Source organism: Oryx dammah, unplaced genomic scaffold (assembly GCF_014754425.2).
Source record: "Oryx dammah isolate SB20612 unplaced genomic scaffold, SCBI_Odam_1.1 HiC_scaffold_24, whole genome shotgun sequence".
Taxonomy (NCBI): Eukaryota; Metazoa; Chordata; class Mammalia; order Artiodactyla; family Bovidae; genus Oryx; species Oryx dammah.
In genome coordinates this window covers 11749246-11767950 of record NW_024070208.1, presented here as the reverse complement: position 1 = coordinate 11767950, position 18705 = coordinate 11749246, and the positions used below count along the sequence as shown (strand labels likewise).

At 49.3% G+C, this 18705-nt stretch overlaps 1 protein-coding gene across 1 annotated transcript; it reads right to left on the bottom strand.

The window, feature by feature from the left end:
• Positions 1–2938: 2938 nt before the first annotated feature.
• RGCC (regulator of cell cycle) lies at positions 2939–17824 on the bottom strand. The gene is made up of 5 exons (XM_040267182.1): positions 17590–17824; positions 16888–17073; positions 7689–7796; positions 5017–5079; positions 2939–3312 (listed from the first exon to the last, which is right to left on the bottom strand). Exons 1-5 carry the CDS (start codon positions 17636–17638, stop codon positions 3305–3307), a joined length of 414 nt encoding a protein of 137 aa, XP_040123116.1. The 5' UTR covers positions 17639–17824; the 3' UTR covers positions 2939–3304.
• Positions 17825–18705: the final 881 nt, after the last annotated feature.

Here is an 18705-nt window from a genome sequence, read left to right as displayed (position 1 = left end):
AACTTGTATACAGAATACATAGAAAACTCCTACAGCTCAACAATAATAAAGAATACTGTTGAGAGTCCCTTGGATTTCAAGGAGATCAAACCAGTCAATCCTAATAGAAATCAGTCCTGAATATTAATTGGAAGGACTGATGTTGAAGCTGAAGCTTTGGTCACCTGATGGGAAGAGCCAACTCATTAGAAAAGACCCTGATGCTGGGAAAGGTTGAAGGCGGGAGGAGAAGGGGACGACAGAGGATGAGATGGTTGGATGGCATCACCGACTCAGTGGTCATGAATTTGAGCAAGCTCCGGGAGTTGGTGATGGACAGGGAAGCCTGGCGTGCTGCAATCCATGAGGTCACAAAGAGTCGGACACAACTGAGTGACTGAACAACAACATTTAAAAATGGGCAAAGGCTGTAAACAGACATTCCTCCAAAGAAGATATACAAATGGCCAATAAAAACATAAATAGATGTTCAAGATCGTTAGTCATCAGGGAAATGCAAATGAAAACCGCAAAAAGATACCACTTTACACCCACTCGGCTGGCTACATTCAAAAAGATGAACAACAACAAGGGTTGCCAAGGGTGCAGAGAAGCTGCAGTCCTCATACGTTGGTGGTGGGAATGTAAAATGGTGCAGCAGCTGTGCAAAAGTCGTAATGCCTCAAAAAGTTAAGCATAGGGTTATCTTATGGCCTAGCAATTCTGATCCTAGTTGTATACCCAAAATAAAGTAAAACATCAGTTCAGTTCAGTCGCTCAGTCATGTCCAACTCTTTGCGACCCCATGAATCGCAGCAGGCCAGGCCTCCCTGTCCATCACCAACTCCTGGAGTTCACTCAGACTCACGTCCATCGAGTCCGTGATGCCATACAGCCATCTCATCCTCTGTCATCCCGTTCTCCTCCTGCCCCCAATCCCTCCCAGCATCAGGGTCTTTTCCAATGAGTCAACTCTTCCCATGAGGTAGGCAAAGTACTGGAGTTTCAGCTTTAGCATCATTCCTTCTAAAGAACACCCAGGGCTGATCTCCTTCAGAATGGACTGGTTGGGTCTCCTTGCATATATCCACACAAAAGTTTATACGTGAATATGCATAAGAGCAATATTCACTAGCCAAAAGTAGGAATAACCCAAATGTCCCTCAACTAATGAAGGATAAACAAGTATGTCCATACAGTGGACTATTAGTCAGTCATGAAAAGGAATGAAGTACTGATTCGCATACAACGTGGATGAACCTTGAAAACAGTTTGCAAAGGAAAGAATCCAGAAACAAAACACTGTATGTTGTATGATTCCATTTGTATGAAATATCCAGAATAGACAAATCCACAGAGACAGAGAGTTAGACAGTGATGGCTGCACAACTCTGTGAACAAAGGTACTAAAAACCACTGAAGTAGGATTTCTCTGCTGGTCCAGCGGTTAGGACTCTGCAGTTTCACTGCAGAGGGTATAGGTTCAATCCTGGTCTGGAAACTAAGATCCTTCAAGCCAGAAAGCATGGCTAAAAAATTTAAACCTACTGAATTGTACACTTTAAAAGGATGAATGTTCAGGTATGTAAATTATATCTCAATAAAGAAATAAAGAACCTGGATGGGAGGGGAGTCTGGGGAAGAATGGATACATGTATATGTATGACTGAGTTCCTTTGCTGTCCACCTGAAACTATCACAACACTGGTTAATCAGCTATACTCTGGTATAAAATAAAATTTTCTAAAATATTAAAAGTTAGAAAAAAAAAGAATTAAAGAAAATATTTGGGTTCAACCCAAAAGCTTCCCCAGAAGTTTGGGGAAAAGAAAAGTTTTAAAGAAAAGACAATTTAGTTTGCCAATGCCCTAAAAAACAAATGAAATTAGTAGTTATCTTTTGAAAGTTTCAATAAAGTCATAAGGCCTTATGGATTTCTGTAAAATTAGAAGTACTTATGTTTTAGATTTGTGTTCTATAGGAACATAAGGATTGGAGTTTTTACATAACTTGATTCTGTGTGTCAAAGCAATGCCTGGTTATTTCAGAAATTTTAAGGGTAGAAAAGTATAGACAAGAAAACTGTGGATTTGCCTGTTTTCATGGCTCACCCCATCCCCCAGAAAAGGCAGGTAGGGGGCGGGAGGTGGGGCTATTGGCTTCTACAAACAAGCCTACCGCATGGGAGACCTTGCATCTGGACCCCCCAGCTCCACTGGGACCCCTCCAGCTCCCGGCTCCTGGACATTAGCACCCAGGCCAGCACATCAAATTGGCCTCAGCACACAGGTCTTGCGAGAGCACCATCATTTATAAGTCCTCCAGCTGCTCCAACCTGCCCTGGATTCTTAGTGCTCCTAGGAATTGAAGGAAAGCACCCATGGAGACCAAACAGGTGCTAAGAAACGGGGAGAACAGAGCAGAGAAACCCAGCTTCCATCATATCCACAGTCCTCAAAGAATGGAGGGCAGAGATAGGGAGTTTGGGCCGGACATACACGCACTGCTATATTTAAAACAGGACCACCAAGGTCCTCCTGCGTAGCACAGGGAACTCTGTTCAGTGTTTTGTGGCGGCTTGGATGGCAGGGGAGTTTGGAGGAGAATGGACACATCTATATGTATGGCTGAGTCTCTTGGCTGCTCACCTGAAACTCTCACAACATTGTTAATTGGCTATACCCCAGTACAAAATAAAAAGCTTTAAAAAAACCCCACAATCCTCAAATTAAAATTTCCCACCAACCATATGCCAGAATTTCCCTTTAGAGTGCGGAATGAGCTTCAAAGTAACACTTTCTCCCACTAATCATCCTACTGACTAGTGCAACGTGGCAGCACCCAGAGTCCCCATTAGAAGTCAAGATGTATATTATTTCCACTTGAATACTACTGGATGGAAACATATTGAAAGAAACCAAGAGGGAAAAAAAAAAAGGAAGGCTTCCAAAAGACAGACTCCAGTTCAAACTTTATTTGCATACAAAAATATATTATAATGGGGAAAGCATATTACTGTTTCCAACTATATATAATTAATTACAAATATTTTCATAAAAGCATTTTAAATTACAGAGAAGCTATGTTTTAAGAGGAAATACAACATTAGCATGAGTCATCTGCTCTAATACGCTGCAAGCAGGTAAACAAAGTCAGTCTCTAACCTGCCCAGAGATGAGCCCAAAGGTATTTTTAGGATGAGCCTGGTGGTGGGTGAGCAACATCTCTGCCCCCTCCAGCAGCATATTCTGTAGCTGGTTTCATCAGGTCCTCTGAGCTTTCTGAAACTTCTCCCTTAGGATGGAAGGACCCAGAACTTCGTGTCTCACATGCCTGTCAATAGGAGACAGAGAAGGTGATCCACTCGAGAAAGTTGACAATTCCTATGCTTAACCATGTGCTTCCCAGGTAGCACTAGTGGGAAAGAACCTGCCTGCAAATGCAGGAGACTAAGAGATACAGGTTTGATTCCTGGGTCAGGAAGGACCCCTGGAGAAGGGTATGGCAACCCATGCCAGTATTCTTGCCTGGAGAATCCCATGGACAGAGGAGCCTGGCGGGCTATGGTCCATAAGATCAAAAAGAGTTAGACACTACTGAAGCAACTTAGCTCACATGCTTAACCAGAGCACACCTCTCAGACAGGCTTCCAAGCACCAAACTTAATGGCAGGCTTCCCCTGTAACGTATGTCTGAAGAACTGGTATGACTGGGCAGCCTGCTGCAATTTTCATGACGCCAACAAGCATGTTCCACGAGTCTAACACAAATTGTGTTGCAATTACAATCATCTCCGTCAGAACAGACCTTGGTCTTCTCTGGAGGATGGTATGGATGATAAAGTCTTCTAGTAAACAGAAACTGCAGAAGAACTTTCCACCTAATGTTAAGTAGGTCTGTCTGAAACCTTGTTTAAGAATGGAATTCTTTTTAAGTAACCAGTTTTGGGTCTATTTTTTCAGATCCTATCCAGCTATTTAGCATAGCACAGCATAAAATATGGAAAACTGACTCTTTCATTGTAAAATGGAAGGGGCTAGGATGAAATTCTCCAGGGCTGCTCTGTGACTGAACAAGGCCTCCCCCCAAGGGTAAGTTGTAGAAACTGTCATCCAGGAAACTCCAGCTGACCCTTCTGGCACTTGTGATCCTGTTCTTTGGAAATAGAATGGGTGGATTGATTCTCAGGGTCCTTTCTTCCCTTAATTCCCCATGGCAATTATGATCGATACCTTTGGTTCTCAAAAATTTTGGTCACAGAGAATGGGGTGCCATTAGTGTAATTGCCAAATGGGAAACGGGGTACCACATACCTAATCCAGGTCTTTCAGTGACTGGTGTGGGTCTCTGGTTATCAGGTCTCCCCAAGCCAATTCTCTCTTTGGGAACCCAGCCCTCTAGAAGTCAGATAAACCCCTGGATCTAACTTGTGACGTTTTCTCTGGCCCCTGAGATTGAACCCTCTGGTTTGTCAGTATGATGTTGTTCAGTCGCTAGGTTGTGTCTGACTCTTTGCGACCCCATGGATTGTAGCCCACCAGGCTCCTTTTCCTCCACTCTCTCCCTTAGTTTGCTCAAATTAATGTCCACCGAGTCAGTAATGCTATCTAACTATTTCACTCCCTTCTCCTTTTGCCTTTGATCTTTCCCAGCATCAGGGGCTTTTCTGATGAGTCAGCTCTATTAGTCAGTATAATACTTGGTGGTCAATAAGCTGATTTCTTTTCTGAAAAGCCTGGGAGGCCACCATGCTGGGAAGGCTCCAATCTCACTCTACCTACTACTTTACTCTCCACTTCTCAAACAAAATGCCATTGTTTGCTGGGGGCCAAGTTCTCACTGGTTGCAAAGGCAGTCAACTGCAATGCCAGCTTATCCTCAGGATTTCTTTCTGAGCCACTAGGGTCCTGTTTCTGAACCTAAAAACACCTTATGATATAACTTCCTGCCGCAGACAAGCTGGTAAACGTTATGGCACTTTATCAGGGGTGCTGGTTGGTTTTGTTTTGTTTTTTAAACTACCAGGCGTGTACTTACTTGCTAAGGTTCTGTCGAGATCAGCAATAAAGTCTTCTAGCTCTTTCGTATCTCCAAGTTTGGCTGAAAAACAAGAGTTCAGGTTCAGTTTCTATATTCAAGACAGCTGATGAATCTGACTTTTCCAGAATTATATGACCCCCATCTCTCTGTCTTCCAAGATTTTATTAAATAGTGTCCTGTACAAACCCTAAGTGGTTGCTCCAGTGTTTGCTTACAGGCAACTCAGAAGCTTTTTCTGAAGATTAGCCTAAATGTTTCTTTCTGGGTTTTGTAGTTCATCATCCCCCCATCCCCCACCCATATCCCAGCAGCCTGGAAGAAGTATCTCTCTTCACTACTTTAAAAGCTGGGAGGTGGAGGCTTCCCTCTGGTCCAGTGGTTAAGAATCCGCCTCCCACTGCAGGGGACAAGTGGATCCCTGGTCCACAAAGATCCCACATGCCGCAGAGCAACGAAGCCTGTGTGCCGCAGCCACTGAGCCTGGGCTCTGGAGCCCACGAGCCAGAACTACTGAGCCAATGTCCCTAGAGCCCCTGCTCCACAGCAGGAGAAGCCCCTACAATGAGAAGCCCCCACACCACGACTGGAGAGTGAGTCCCTGCTCACCACACCGAGAGAAAGCCTGTGCGCAGCAGCGAAGACCCAGCACAGCCAGAAATAAGTAAAATCGAGAAGCAAACAAACAAGTTGAAAGGTACAATGAGACAGGGACAGGGAAGGAAGATTAAAAGTTTTAACTCTGATTGTGTAGGATTTGAGTTAGCAGCCAAAATATTCGGGAGGCAGGGCAGTGTGTAGAATGCACACCCAGAGTCCCTGCTTCCTGCTCAACTTCTCTGATGCAGTCTTGTTCACACGATCACTCCAGGGCAATACTTCAGCCCACGTGGTGCCCCCAGAATGGAATTAACTAAGCGCTACTGTTCCTTGTCAAAAGGGTACCGGGAAGGCGACAGGAGGCTCCTGGGTCTGGGTGGCCTTGCAGGTGCCAACACAGGGTAACAAGGCCCCACCGTGAATTTGTTCCATCCGCATCCTAAGACTTGTCCTTCTTTCTGTGTGTCTTGCTTTCTCCTCTAGAGCTCATCGTTCATGCCTTCTCTGGATTCATGTCTTTACTAATCAGCCCCTCAATAGCACCTGCTTGAGCTCAGTCACCTCCAATTCTTTGCGATCCCACGGACTGAGCCCACCAGACTCCTACATCCAAAGGACTTCCCAGGCAACAATACTGGGGTGGGTTGCCATTTCCTGACCCAGGGAATTTTCCTGACCCAGGGATCAAACCCACATCTCTTGTGTCTCCTGCCTTCGCAGGCAGATTCTTACCACTGCACCACCTAGGAAGCTGGCTACAAATAACTCACTGTTTTTCGCTTTTAAAGTCAATTTGCCACTAGGGCTTTTTTCCCCCCTCTTTAATTTCTACCTCTAGAGGATCAGGTAGCAAATCTGGGCTTGTTTTAAGCCACTTTCTAGACTGTTCTGTCCCTCTCAATTCAACAGATCCATTACAGACGGAGGGCTGGACAATGGTGGGATTCCCAGGGGCTGCTAGAGTCGCTATGTGGGGAGGAGAACTTTAAAAGGTCTCTTGAAAAAGGGAGAAATTTTGCCTTCTTGCCTGAGTGAGAAAATGATGAAATCTTCATATTTCTTTTTAGCTATGTTCCATTTTTATTGCATTCTGCAACTATTTTCAGTGAGTGTAACATTTCTTAAGGGGGAAAAAAAACTCCTTTTGTTTTCAAAGGGCACTTGCCCAATAGAACATTCAGCTCTCTGGCTGGAGACTATTTACTAGCTCCAAAATATAAGAAACTGCTCATGCATCTTTAAAAACTTTTTTGTCTATTAATATCACAGTAGAGGCAGGCTGAAGCTGCTATTTTGAATTATGTTAGATCATCACTTATTTCATAATGATGACCCCATTTAATTGCTAAATTGGTCATCTAAGAGCATTCTTATAAGAGTTAGTGCAATTAAAAAAAAAAAAAAAAAGAACCCAACTTTCTGCAAATCCTAACTGCTGAGTTTTACATTCTAGAACCAGCCAGTCTAGGAGAGCACTATCATTTAGCACCGAATTGATAACAACACACAAGAGAAAACAAAGCCTACAGTCTACACGTTTTCTTTCTCCCAGTTTCTCTACATGGTTTCCTGAAATAAAAAACTGCAAGTGTTAGTCGCTCAATCGTGTCCGACTACTTGCGACCCCATGGACTGCAGCCTGCCAGGCTCCCCTGTCCATGGGATTCTCCAGGCAAGAATTCTGGAGTGGGTAGCCATTCCCTTGTCTAGAGGATCTTCCTGACCCGGGGACTGAAACAGGATCTTCCCGCATTTCGGGTGGATTCTGTAACATTTGAGCTACCCATCCCCTGCCACCCACCAGTTACCCGATTTCACTTTCATGCTGATCAAAATTCTGAGAAATAACAAAATCTACTCCACACTGTACTGTACGAAGATACTGCTGCTGCTGCTAAGTCACTTCAGTCGTGTCCGACTCTGTGCAACCCCAGGTACGAAGATACTAGTTTTCTCTATTTGTTTTGCACATTTGGGAAAGATTGGTTAGGGGTAAGGCAGAAGAGAGAAGAGGCTGAGGAGAAGAGGGAATAAGGAAGCCAAAAAACTCACATTCCAATTAGTAGACTTACCTTTCCGAGCAGGAGCAGAAGGACAGAGCAGAGCTGGAGTGCTGTCTGTTGGAGAATTCAGTTTTTCATCACTGAAGCTGAAGCTGTTCCGATAAAGCGATTCAGCACCTTTCAGGAAAGAAAACATAACTCATTAGAAATGGTTTATCAGTCTCCTAGTCTATTGATAATCAACAGTTTATCTCTAAAGGGAGCAAAGTTATAAAAAAAAAAAAAACTTTGATTTTCAGATTTTATATTTGTTGTTGTTGAGCTGCTAAGTCGTGTCAGACTCTTTGTGATCCCATGGACTGCAGCATGCAAGGCTTTCCTGTCCCTCACTATCTCCCGAAGTTTGCCCAAGTTCATGCCCATTTTATATTTATGCTCCTAAATTTGAGACAGGAGAGTATGCCTGTGTATGTGTGAGTGTGTGTCTCCAATCAGGCACCAAAGGCCTTTGCTTCCCTAAAAAAAGAAGGGTCAACAGGACCATCATGACCAGACCAGCTTCCTTTGCAACACACAGGTGCTCACTGCCCAGATGTCTGACAGCTAAGCCAATGCTTGGCCGACGGAGGCCGGGGGGCGGTTGGCTTGGGATGTAAGACATAAGAAACCATCTTTCCTGAAAAATGTCCCTTCAGCCCTCTGAACCTCCTAAAATACAAAGTTAAGGTTGGATCCCACTACTTAATAATCTTCCCTGACTGCTCATGAGATAGTCTTTGTCATGGTCTTTCCTGAGCTCCTGTATTCTGGGGATAAGCTAGAGGGTCAAAGACAAAGATTTCTTCTCCTGGAGGTTGTGGATTACAAGCACGTTGGGTGACTGGGTGGCTCCATTGTCCTGCTCCTGAAAACAAGAGCGAGGCAAGGTCCCAGAAGCAAGGCTGAGCTGAGCATCTAGGAAATCATCTCAGCTACCAAGCATTTGGGAACCCTGGAACAAGACAATGTCTCTGGGCCCTTGCTTATACGTGTGTGCTTGATCACTCAGTCGAGTCCAACTCTTTGCAACCCTATGGGCTGTACCTGCCAGGCTCCTCTGTTCATGGGATTCTTCAGGCAAGAATACTGGAGTGGGTGGCCATTTCCTTTTGGGGGTGGGGGGGTGGGGTGAGGGTGGGTTTGCTTACAGAATGGACTTGAAGGATGACTCAGTCCACCTTGCCATCATACAGATGGGCCTTTGCTTACCCATCTGTAAAATGGGGAGGGGGACTGAATGATGCTTAAAGTCCCTTCCAGCTCTGAAGTTCTGAGATCCTGTTTCTGAGTCCTGCCAAGGGAGAGGAAACCAACCCCAACCAGCCCAGTCCTTTGGTGGTGACACAGAAAGGGCGCTGCTGGCTGAGCTGTACCAACCCAAAGACTCAGAGGCAGAGCCGGCGGTGGAAGCAGGATGTGGCCTCTGAGGTCACAGAGGAACAGCCTTCCTGGTTAAAACAAAACGCAAAGCCTGGCACGGGGGTAGCACAGATGCACTCTGGGAAGGCTGCTCAGGTGCAAGAGGGCAGCTGAACTACAATGGCCGGGCCAGGCTCCCTGTCCTCCTCGGGGTGCACCTGGTTTCATCCAACTGCCTCCAGCTCAGGACGAGGCAAAACCATCTTTCTTTGCTCCTCTTAACTCAAAGGAAGAGGACTCTGACAAAAGAGACAACCAGAATAAAAGAGGGCTTTCAGAAACAGAGGGTTCTGGCCTCAAGAGAATTCCTCTTCATCCCTAAAGACCGCACCTCATGGGTCCCCCATGGCCCTGAGGAGGTGGTCCCAGGCCATCTTGTCTTCTTGACCAACACACCCATCGCATTCAGTTTTCCAAACACATACAACCCTCACGATTGATTCTTCCTTCTTAGGGCCAGTCCGGGCCACCTAAAAGGACCACAGTCCTTTTTCAGGGCTTTGATGATGAACACCTACTGAGATCTGAAACTCTGAATGTTAGGCTTACATTTCCCCAAAAATGTATTTCCCAGAATAGTGGTCCTTTGAGAAGAACTGCATGGTCCCTGGACCCTGAGACACACCGAGCCCCTTGGAGGGTCCTCTGATGAAACTCCAACGTGCCTGAGATGTCTTGTGATAAACAAGCTGGCTTAGCCCTATTTGGTGGTTTCACTTGCCCACGGGACACTGTTTTGGTGGCACCTCTGTTATTATCTCCCGGGACACTTGCACTCAGTGAACTCAAAGTGGGAAGCCCTCGCGCTGGCTTGTCAGCTGAGCCCACTCTGGAGTGATGCGGGTTTTCTCAAGGGAAGGCCTTTTCCGCCTACACATGGGAGAGCGGTCATGCTCACTACAGACCCACCACGTCATGTCACTGCCTGTCACCTCATTAAGAGGCAGGGGAATCGCCACAAATAGAACCCGAGAGACTTGTGGGGAAAAGGCGAAGTGAGCCTGAGGGGCAGGAAAACCACAGAGAGCCCAAGGGAGGCAGGCCTTGAGCCCGGACCCAGGAGCCAGGAGGAAGGCATGCAGGCCTTTGCAACAGTACCTTGGGCTCCAAAGGGCCCCACGAACATTGCCCCATTCCCAAGGCCACGGGCGGCACCCCGGCCTCCACCCCTCGGAGGTGGTCAGCCCCGCCACCGTCACCACCCTGCCTCCCCACCCCCTCCTGCACCCCGTCCTGCACCCGGGCCCTGGCCCTGGGCCTCACTTCTGTCCTGCCCCCACTCCCCAGAAACTTTACATCGACGTATACTTACCCCTTGGGGGTGGGGAAACACACACACACACAGTTTGCTTCACACACCAAGTAGACCAAATGCTACTGAGTTTGGGAGAAAGTAATGAACTAGACATGGAGATGGTCCCTGCAAAACGGTAGGGAACAGGAATCCGGTGAGGATTCATGACTCCCCGGGTAACTCAGTTGCTTTAGGGGACCTGCAGAGTCACACGGTACCAGTGCATCACCACGGCTCACCACTCACCCTTCAGAGCCTGGGGCTTAAATTCCTTTTTGATCTAAGTATTTTCCTCAACCTCAGGAAATATATAGACAAGCTGACTGTTCCTTGACTGGCAGATTCAGCTGCAAACTACTGAGCCAACCTTTCAAATAATCAGGAGTTGCCTCTTACTGATAATGAGCTCAGGCTACTCTCACAATGAGACGGAGGGGAAAAAAGATCCTGGTTGCTGTCCCCCTAGAGCTGTGTGGCACCGAGGCCGTGTGACCCTGTGCGAGTCACTTCGTCTCGGAGCTTCAGCTTCTTTTCTTAAGAAAGGGGGATAAGAAACCCAGGCGCTCCACATGCTGCCTATGGTTTTCAGGCTTTATTTTTTCAACAAACTGGAGGAAGGCATGCTCAGAAGAAAGGTCACCACAGGGAATAATAAGACTCCAGATTCTGGGGCCAAGCTTCTTCCTCTTCTTTAGAGAGTAGCAAAATTCTCGAGAAAAAAATTTATCTTCAGAGGCTCCTGAGAACAAACCTCCCAAGAACAATCCCACCAACACAGAAGTAATCCAACCTCTCTCAACCCTTTATCCAATAAAGTTTCATTCCACAGTGAATAAGATTGCACGCTAGGTGTAAATTAAAAGGGAAGCAAAGCTTGCCTTCCTGTTCTTTTCACTCCCCTAGAACTCGATTTCTTGCAAACTAACAGCCAGTTAGTCTGACAAGTGACAGCAATGTGTTGCTGGCTGATAGCATAGTAATGTATTATTGCCGCCCAGCATCAGTCGCTGCCATTAATAAGGGCTAAAGGGACATATAGCAGGGATGATCTGGGGACCCCTGGCAGGTGGCAAGACTAGATATTGCAGGGCCTTACAACATCTACCGCCATCAGCTCTGTAGTCCCATCAGAAATGTCCTTGGCAAGTCAACCTGGCAGGCTGAAGCCAGGAACCTCAAATTCAGGGAGCAAGTTTGCTAAGACATCATTAAAAGAAATGTGAGCATATTAAATATTTGAACATCTTAACCATAGGAGCGCCCACAAAGCTTGGAAAACTTGGCTACAAAAACAAAGACTTGTTTAAAAGGTAGACGTGTTGTTTTCGTTTGGGGGTGGGGAAAAAGGTAATTTGGGGGTTGGCACCAGCGTGTGTTACTCCAGAGGGAAGGAAAACCACAGACAGTAACCGTGGCCCGGAGCTCCTGTAAATATAGAACAATCCCACATGTTTCAGGCAAGCAAACCATAGTAATTAACTGAGAAAAAGAAAGCCCTGGGCCTGTTTCCCTTTCGCCACAGGGAATGGTTTGTGCGGGGTGGGGGAGGGGGTCAGCTCTCCCACTCAATATCTAAATTCCAAGAGCTACACTGATAGAATAAGAAACCATTTCTCAGTCTCACCACTATTGTTCCAGCTTCTCTTCTGGGGCCGCTCGGTCCCTCTATATGCCTCCCGGTGTCCACCAGTGACGGGGCTTCCCTGGTGGCTCAGTGGTAAAGATTGTGCTCGGAATGCAGGAGCCAGGTTCCGATCCCCGGGTCGGGAAGATCCCCTGGAGGAGGGCACGGCAACCCACTCCAGTATTCTTGCCTGGAGAATCCCACGGACAGAGGGGCCCGGCGAGCTGTGTCCATGGGGTCACAAAGAGTCAGACACGACTGAAGCGACTTAGCACGTACATGCATACACGTCCACCAGTGACACTTGTTCACACCAGGACGCCCTGAGGGCTCCGAACCCCTCATTCCCTCTCGGCTTGAACAAGTTCAAGTTCTGGCCTCAGTGGCTCTTACGTCAGATCAGCTAGTAGGCTACCTGTCACATGTGCCCCCCAGGTCCTCTCTCCCAGGGCCAAGCTGGAACAGTCGAGGTAAAGAATACAGACGATCTAGGTCTTGCACAAGCTGCTGCTGCTGCTGCTAAGTCGCTTCAGTCATGTCCGACTCTGTGCGACTCCATAGACAGCAACCCGCCAGGCTCCCCTGCCCCTGAGATTCTCCAGGCAAGAACACTGGAGTGGGTTGCCATTTCCTTCTCCAATGCATGAAAGTGAAAAGTGAAAGGGAAGTCGCTCATTCGTGTCCGACTCTTCGAGATCCCATGGACTGCAGCCCACCAGGCTCCTCCGCCCATGGGGATTTTCCAGGCAAGAGTACTGGAGTTGGGTGCACTGCCTTCTCCGTTGCACAAGCTAGAGAAGGCAATTCTTCATTCCCTCCAATGGCCCAACAAAATCATAAAAGCCCCAGCATGCAGAGCAGACCTTGGACCTTTTCTGTTAAGAAGCAAAAAACTTCCCCCCTCAAAGGAAAAAGGAACATCCAATCAATCAAAGATGTGAGTTCACATCACCTTTTAAAGTGCCAGTTAATATTAGAAACTTCCTGTAAAATCAATCCGTGGAATCATAAATTAACACCTTGGTTAAAATTTAGTATATGATGAGTTAAAATGTTATTGAACACATTTGAGAAGTCATGATATACACATATAGTGCTGAAAATACTGAAAGAACCACAGGGTTTTCAAGCTAAGTTCAAACCAAAGATGTTCACCATGCCTGCAGCATGTCTGAGGATCAGGCTTGAACCTCATGGCCCCAGCTCCTAACTGAGCTGCCTTCCACTGCTAAAGCTGAAACTGCTCTCACGAAAGTGCCTGGTGTTATCTGTTGGAACCAAAATCTAGAAGAAAAGAACAATTTTCATCAACCCCGATTTGAATCACCCCTAATGTGAAGTTGTCCTGCCACTGTTATGTTGGTCCTCTTCAAGTCTTAGGAGGATTCTCTCTAAGTAGAAACAGGAAGACATATTTCCTTATTAAACATCTGCTCTTCTCTCCAATGGAAGTAACTTGCTTCTCTGGTTAAAAGAAGGAATGTCTAGTTTTTCTCCTTTGGATGCTAGCAACCAATTTTTTTTTTAATTGAAGTGTAGTTGATTTTCAATATTGTATTAGTTTCAAGTGTACAGCAAAATGATTGAGATACACATATATATTCTTTTTTTATTCTTTTCCATTATAGGTTATTACAAGATATGGAATATAGTTCCCAGTGCTACACAATAAATCCTACTGTTTTTCCATTTCATATACGGTAGTATGTATCTGTTAATTCCATACTCCTAATTTATCCTTCTCCCTGCTTGCCCCGCCCTCAGGAACCGTAAGTTTGTTTCCCATGTCTGTAAGAGTCTGTTTCTGTTTTGTAAATAAGTTCATTGGTACTATAGTTTTAGATCTCACATATAAGTAATATCATATAACATTTGTCTTTCCCTCTAAATTTTTTTAAGAGAAAAAGAAAGGTTCTTCAAAAAAGCAGGAATGCAGTGGGTACGTCTTCAGAGTGATGGAGTTGTAAAACACAGAGCGAGAAACCAAGTCCCCAAGGTTCAGAGCTTCGTGCGAGCTTCATACATAACATGTTCATGCAAGACACTGGCCCAAATGTATCTGGCCTGTGCGACACACCATGGCATGCATGTGCATTTTATTGTTCTCTTAAAAACATCAAACAGGGCAAATATTTTCTTTCTAATCCTGAGCTTATGGATGTTTCTAGTGAGTGAAAGTTGCTCAGTCATGTCGACTCTTTGCGACTCCATGGACTATACAGTCCATGGAACTCTCCAGGCCAGAATTCTGGAATGGGTAAGCCTCTCCCTTCTCCAGGGGATCTTCCCAACCCAGGGATCAAACCCAGGTCTCCCACACTGCAGGCAGATTCTTTACCAGCTGAGCCACAAGGGAAGCCCAAGAATACTGCAGTGGGTGGCTAACAGCATCATTAAATAGAATCCTTTCCATTTCACAGCTGGAGAAACTGAGGCCCACTCCTCATGCAGGGCCCCAACAGAGCTCAGCCTGGGCTCCACGGACCCGGCGAGGGGGCCACGGCCTTGAAGAGACACCTTCAAACATGACCATGATTGACAAGCAGGCGCGTGATCCCTGTCCAAGTCTCTCCAGGAGGACCTGGTTTCCATACCAGCCAACCAGCCACGGTGACAGAGCAAAATCTTAGAGACAGTCCAGGTGGTTCCACTATTTAGTCAGAGAAAAAGGAGAAAACAAGGCCTGCATTGTTGGACTGTGGTAGGGAACGTAGGAGATAGCACATTTAAGGCAAAGCAAAGAGCTTGCTAATGGTGGACTAATAGATAATAACAGTAATCACAGGAAAGGCTTGACAAGAGAGAGCTGTTCTTATTTTCATCATCCTAGGGTGTCTCCTTTTTGCTGGGGAGACCCTACGTTTCAGTAGGATCCACCTCTCTCAAATACTCTTCCACAGAAAAGCACTGAACAGATAAATGAGTATAGCAAATGTCTGTGATCCACTCTTGGCGGCAATTAAGACATGTATTACACATCCTTAAGAAATGACTATTTAGATACACACCGCTTCTGCCAAGACTATTTCTAACCAGCCTCACGAGGGCCAAACTACACATTTATAGGAAAGACTAATGTCATCCAAGCCTTCTTCATACCCTCCCGTTTACTTCTCTAACCACCAAACCAAGGGTTAGTTTAACAGTTAACAATAAAGGCAAAAAACAAAGTCCACACACCCTAAGAAAAACTACAGACCATTCCAAACAATCTCCCCAGAAGCTGTTAAGAATGTATTTCAAGTGCCTTTTCTTTGAGGCCCCCCGAAAACGGATCCCAGATCTGAAATCCTACCCAGAGGGAGTTGCAATCACCCATGAATGAGTGAGCTCAGGCCCTATTCTAGCCAAGTGCAGCTGTGGTTTAGAATGGAGCTGTTCTTTGCAAGAGAGCAGCCCTGAACACACTGTGCCAGCTTTCTTTCCCACGAGGGAGAGAATTTGTACTTGATGAATGCGCCCCAGTAGAAGGAGACACATTTAAGTTTGGCTGCATACATTGAGACAAATTTCAAAATTTTTTCAACTTCCCTTTGAAATTGAACATCAGCGGTCTGGTCATTAGCAACAAAGTCCAAACATACAGAATGGAAAATTAACAGCAGATGATTCCATTCCCTTTCACCTCAAAAGCTGCAATTAGATCTAACCCTTGGGCAGGGCTGCCAAGGCAAGTCAAGCTGGAACTCTTAAGTTTCTGACTCCAAGCCTGAACTGGATGGCCAGTGCTCTTTATTCCTTTTCAGGAGGACAGCTCATGTGTAAGTCCAAGACTGTATCTTTGCCCTGTAACAAGGAGAAGCTTCAGATCGCAAAAGAAGGGAATCACAAGGAAAGCTTATTGTTTGTACTTCCAGAGTCAAGGGCAGCAAAGGGAGTTGACATTTAGGCAGGTAACTCATTTAGGGAATGAAGCCTCAAGAATTATCCAGAAGTGTTCAAAATTCACTTTGAAAATAGTAAGGCATCCGGGTAGGGAAAAACGACAGTCACAGAAGATTGAAAAGCTACCCAATTTGCTGTTTGACACCTGAACAAGTATTCATAATCCTTAGAGGACATTTGAGGTCCTGGAAAAAGTGGCCTCTCTTTTTAACAAGGTGATTTAGGGCAGCCAGACCCTGGGGGTGGTCTCCACCATGAGAAAGTAAGCAGGAAGCAGCTCTGCGTCCATCTGCTCCCACCGGCACCCACCCCGCGCCCGCCCCCGCCCCGGCCCGGCCCTCTCCCACCCTCTCGCCCTCTTCCTCCCCACCCCCAGCCCCAGACTGGGTACCGGGGTGTGGCCGGGAGTCTGAGCCAGCAGTTCACGTCATGGACCTGCCTGAAGGATGAGGGACACTCTCTAAATACTTGGACTTAGCAGTGCTAGGATTCTTTCAAAACTGCGGACAGTGTAACAGCAAGTCCGGGGGAGTCAGGGCCAGGAGAAAGTGCAAGAAGCGTTTCAAACACCCCAGGAGCGGGAGCTTAAGAAACCCTTCCTGGTTTCACCAGTACGCCCATCCTGCGCCCTCCCCGGGGCCCTGGACCCCACGCCTGTGGCGCTTTCTCCACATCCTCTGAAGATGCCGCTGAAAGAGGCAAGGATGGGGGGAGAGGGCGCCCTGGGGAGGCCCTCCTGGGTCCTGACACCTGCCGGCGGGCGGCGTGGAGCCCAGCCTGCCTTCCGGAGACCGCCCTCCGGGGTCTGGTCCCTGCCGGCCTTGCGGCCCCGGAGACTCCCAGAGTCCTAGAGACGGCGCTGGGCTTCGGGGCTCGCTTTGCCGGGCCCCCCCAGCCCGCGGTTTTCCCGATGAGCACGCGGAACCCCGAGCCCCGGGCGCTCCCCCGCGGGCCGGGTGCCCGGAGTGCCCGGGGCGCGACAGCTCCCGAGGCGGCGCCACACTCACTCTCGGAGTCGCTGAAGCCGCTGCTGTCGCTGACGCTGGCGCTGCTGCGCCGCTTCATGCGCTCCAGGTGCTCCTCGTAGCGGAAGTGGCGCTCGTGGAAGGGCGACGCGAAGTCGGCCAGCACCGCATCGAACTCGCACAGCGCGTCCGTCAGGTCCCCCGCGTCGGCAGAGTCCAAGGCCGGGGCTGCGCAGGGGCGGAGGGCGCGGGTGAGGGCGGGGGCCGGGCCACGGTCCCGTCCCGCGTCCCGCCCGCGCCCGCGGGCTACCCGAGGGTCGCCAGCCCACGTGGACTGCGCTCCGGCCGGGGTCGGGGGGTGGGGGGCAGCCCGCGATCGCCGCCGGCCGCTGGCTGTTCCCGTTCAAGACTCTCCACCGCCCCCTGAAGTGCGCGCTAGCATCGCGCCCATTTTAGAGACAAAGAAACTGAGCCTCCAACCCGGGGAGTTGCAAGTCAAAGGTCACGCCGCTAAGCCCAAGGCCGAGCTCTTTCGGGTGGTGGACGGGTCCCCGCGCTCGCGGCCCCGGGGGCGGCGGGAGGACTGAGTCAGGGTGCGCCCGTGACGTGTCCCCCAGCCCGGCGGGGGCAGAGGGGAGGCCGGGGGGAGGGATGGAGAGCGACTACGCGGGACCCTGCTTCTTTCGCTCCCAGCCCCCTGCAAGGCCCGGGTTCAAGGAGACCCACCCCGCCCTCGCCACTCACCTGCGGCCGCGGCGGCCGCGGGGCTGCCCTGCGCGGCGGGCGGCTTCATGGGGGGCTCCGCCGGCGCGCGTCGCTGGGGGGCCGGGATCCTGCGAGGTCTGGGCGCGGGGTCGCGCAGACGGGCGTGCTGCTCGCGCCGTCCCCTCTCCGGGCAGCGTCCCGCTCAGTCCGCCCCCTCGCCCGGCAGTGCTCCAGCCGCGCCGCCGCCGGCACCGCGCGCCCGCCAGCCCTTTCCCGGGTCGCCTCCGCCCGAGCGCCCCGAGGTCTTATAGCCGCGGGCGGGGGCGGGCCGGGGCGGGGCCGCGGGAGCCGGGCCGCCGGGTCTGTCCCCGCCGCCGCGCCTCGGACGCCTCCGTCCCCACCCCGGGCATCGGGCACCGCCCTCGCCACGCGCGCGCCGGGGAACCGCGGTGACGCCCAGTCGCCCGAGCCCGGGTTACAGCCCCAAATATTTACCCGCCACTTCCCCCGCGCGCCCTGACGACGGGCCCCCACGGACGTGGCTTTGGCGACACCACCAGAATCCCCAAGAGTTTGCGGCTGTGCCTCCCTGCCGGTGCCCTTAAGCTCCTCCAGCCTCCGTTTCCTCATCTGTGAAAGGGAAATGCCTAGCCCTCCGGCTTTGATGCGAAGAATAAAGCAGCCAGGAGCCGTGGGAGACCCTGACCCACGTGGGAGCCGCAGGGGTCCCTCCCGCGCGTTCCCTCGCCACTGCTCCCAAGGCCCGTGAGGACTTCGGGTGCACGGAGTGCTGAGGGCAAGGGGGACAGAAGTCGGTAGAGTCCACGGTTTTACCGTTGTTCCCATCCCGGCGCCCGGGGCCTGACTACAGTCCTGGGTCTTCGTGGTAGGACTTTGTTCAGGGAAGAAATTACTGCGTGGATGCAGCGCTAAGCCGGCGCCTCTCAGGGTCCACACTGAGCCACCCCGCCCAGCCGCCTGGCAGGGGACCAGTCCTGACCCTAAATGACCTACACGGTGCGCTGCCCCAAGGCGGTAGCCACTTGGCACAGGTGGCTTCTTAAATGTAAAGCAACTGTGTTAGTTGCTCAGTTGTGTCTGACTCTTTGAGACCCCCATGGACAGCAGCCCGCCAGGCTCCTTTGTCCATGGGAT

What these genes read in the sequence shown, in the direction of transcription:
- RGCC (XM_040267182.1), bottom strand. Translation starts at nt 17,638, where the DNA reads ATGAAGCCGCCCGCCGCGCAGGGCAGCCCCGCGGCCGCCGCGGCCGCA. An exon ending in CGGCTTCAGCGACTCCGAGA is followed by an intron (nt 7,797 to 16,887) that starts GTGAGTGTGGCG and finishes CTTTCCTGAAAG; the next exon opens with GTGCTGAATCGCTTTATCGG. An exon ending in TTCTGCTCCTGCTCGGAAAG is followed by an intron (nt 5,080 to 7,688) that starts GTAAGTCTACTA and finishes CTTGTTTTTCAG; the next exon opens with CCAAACTTGGAGATACGAAA.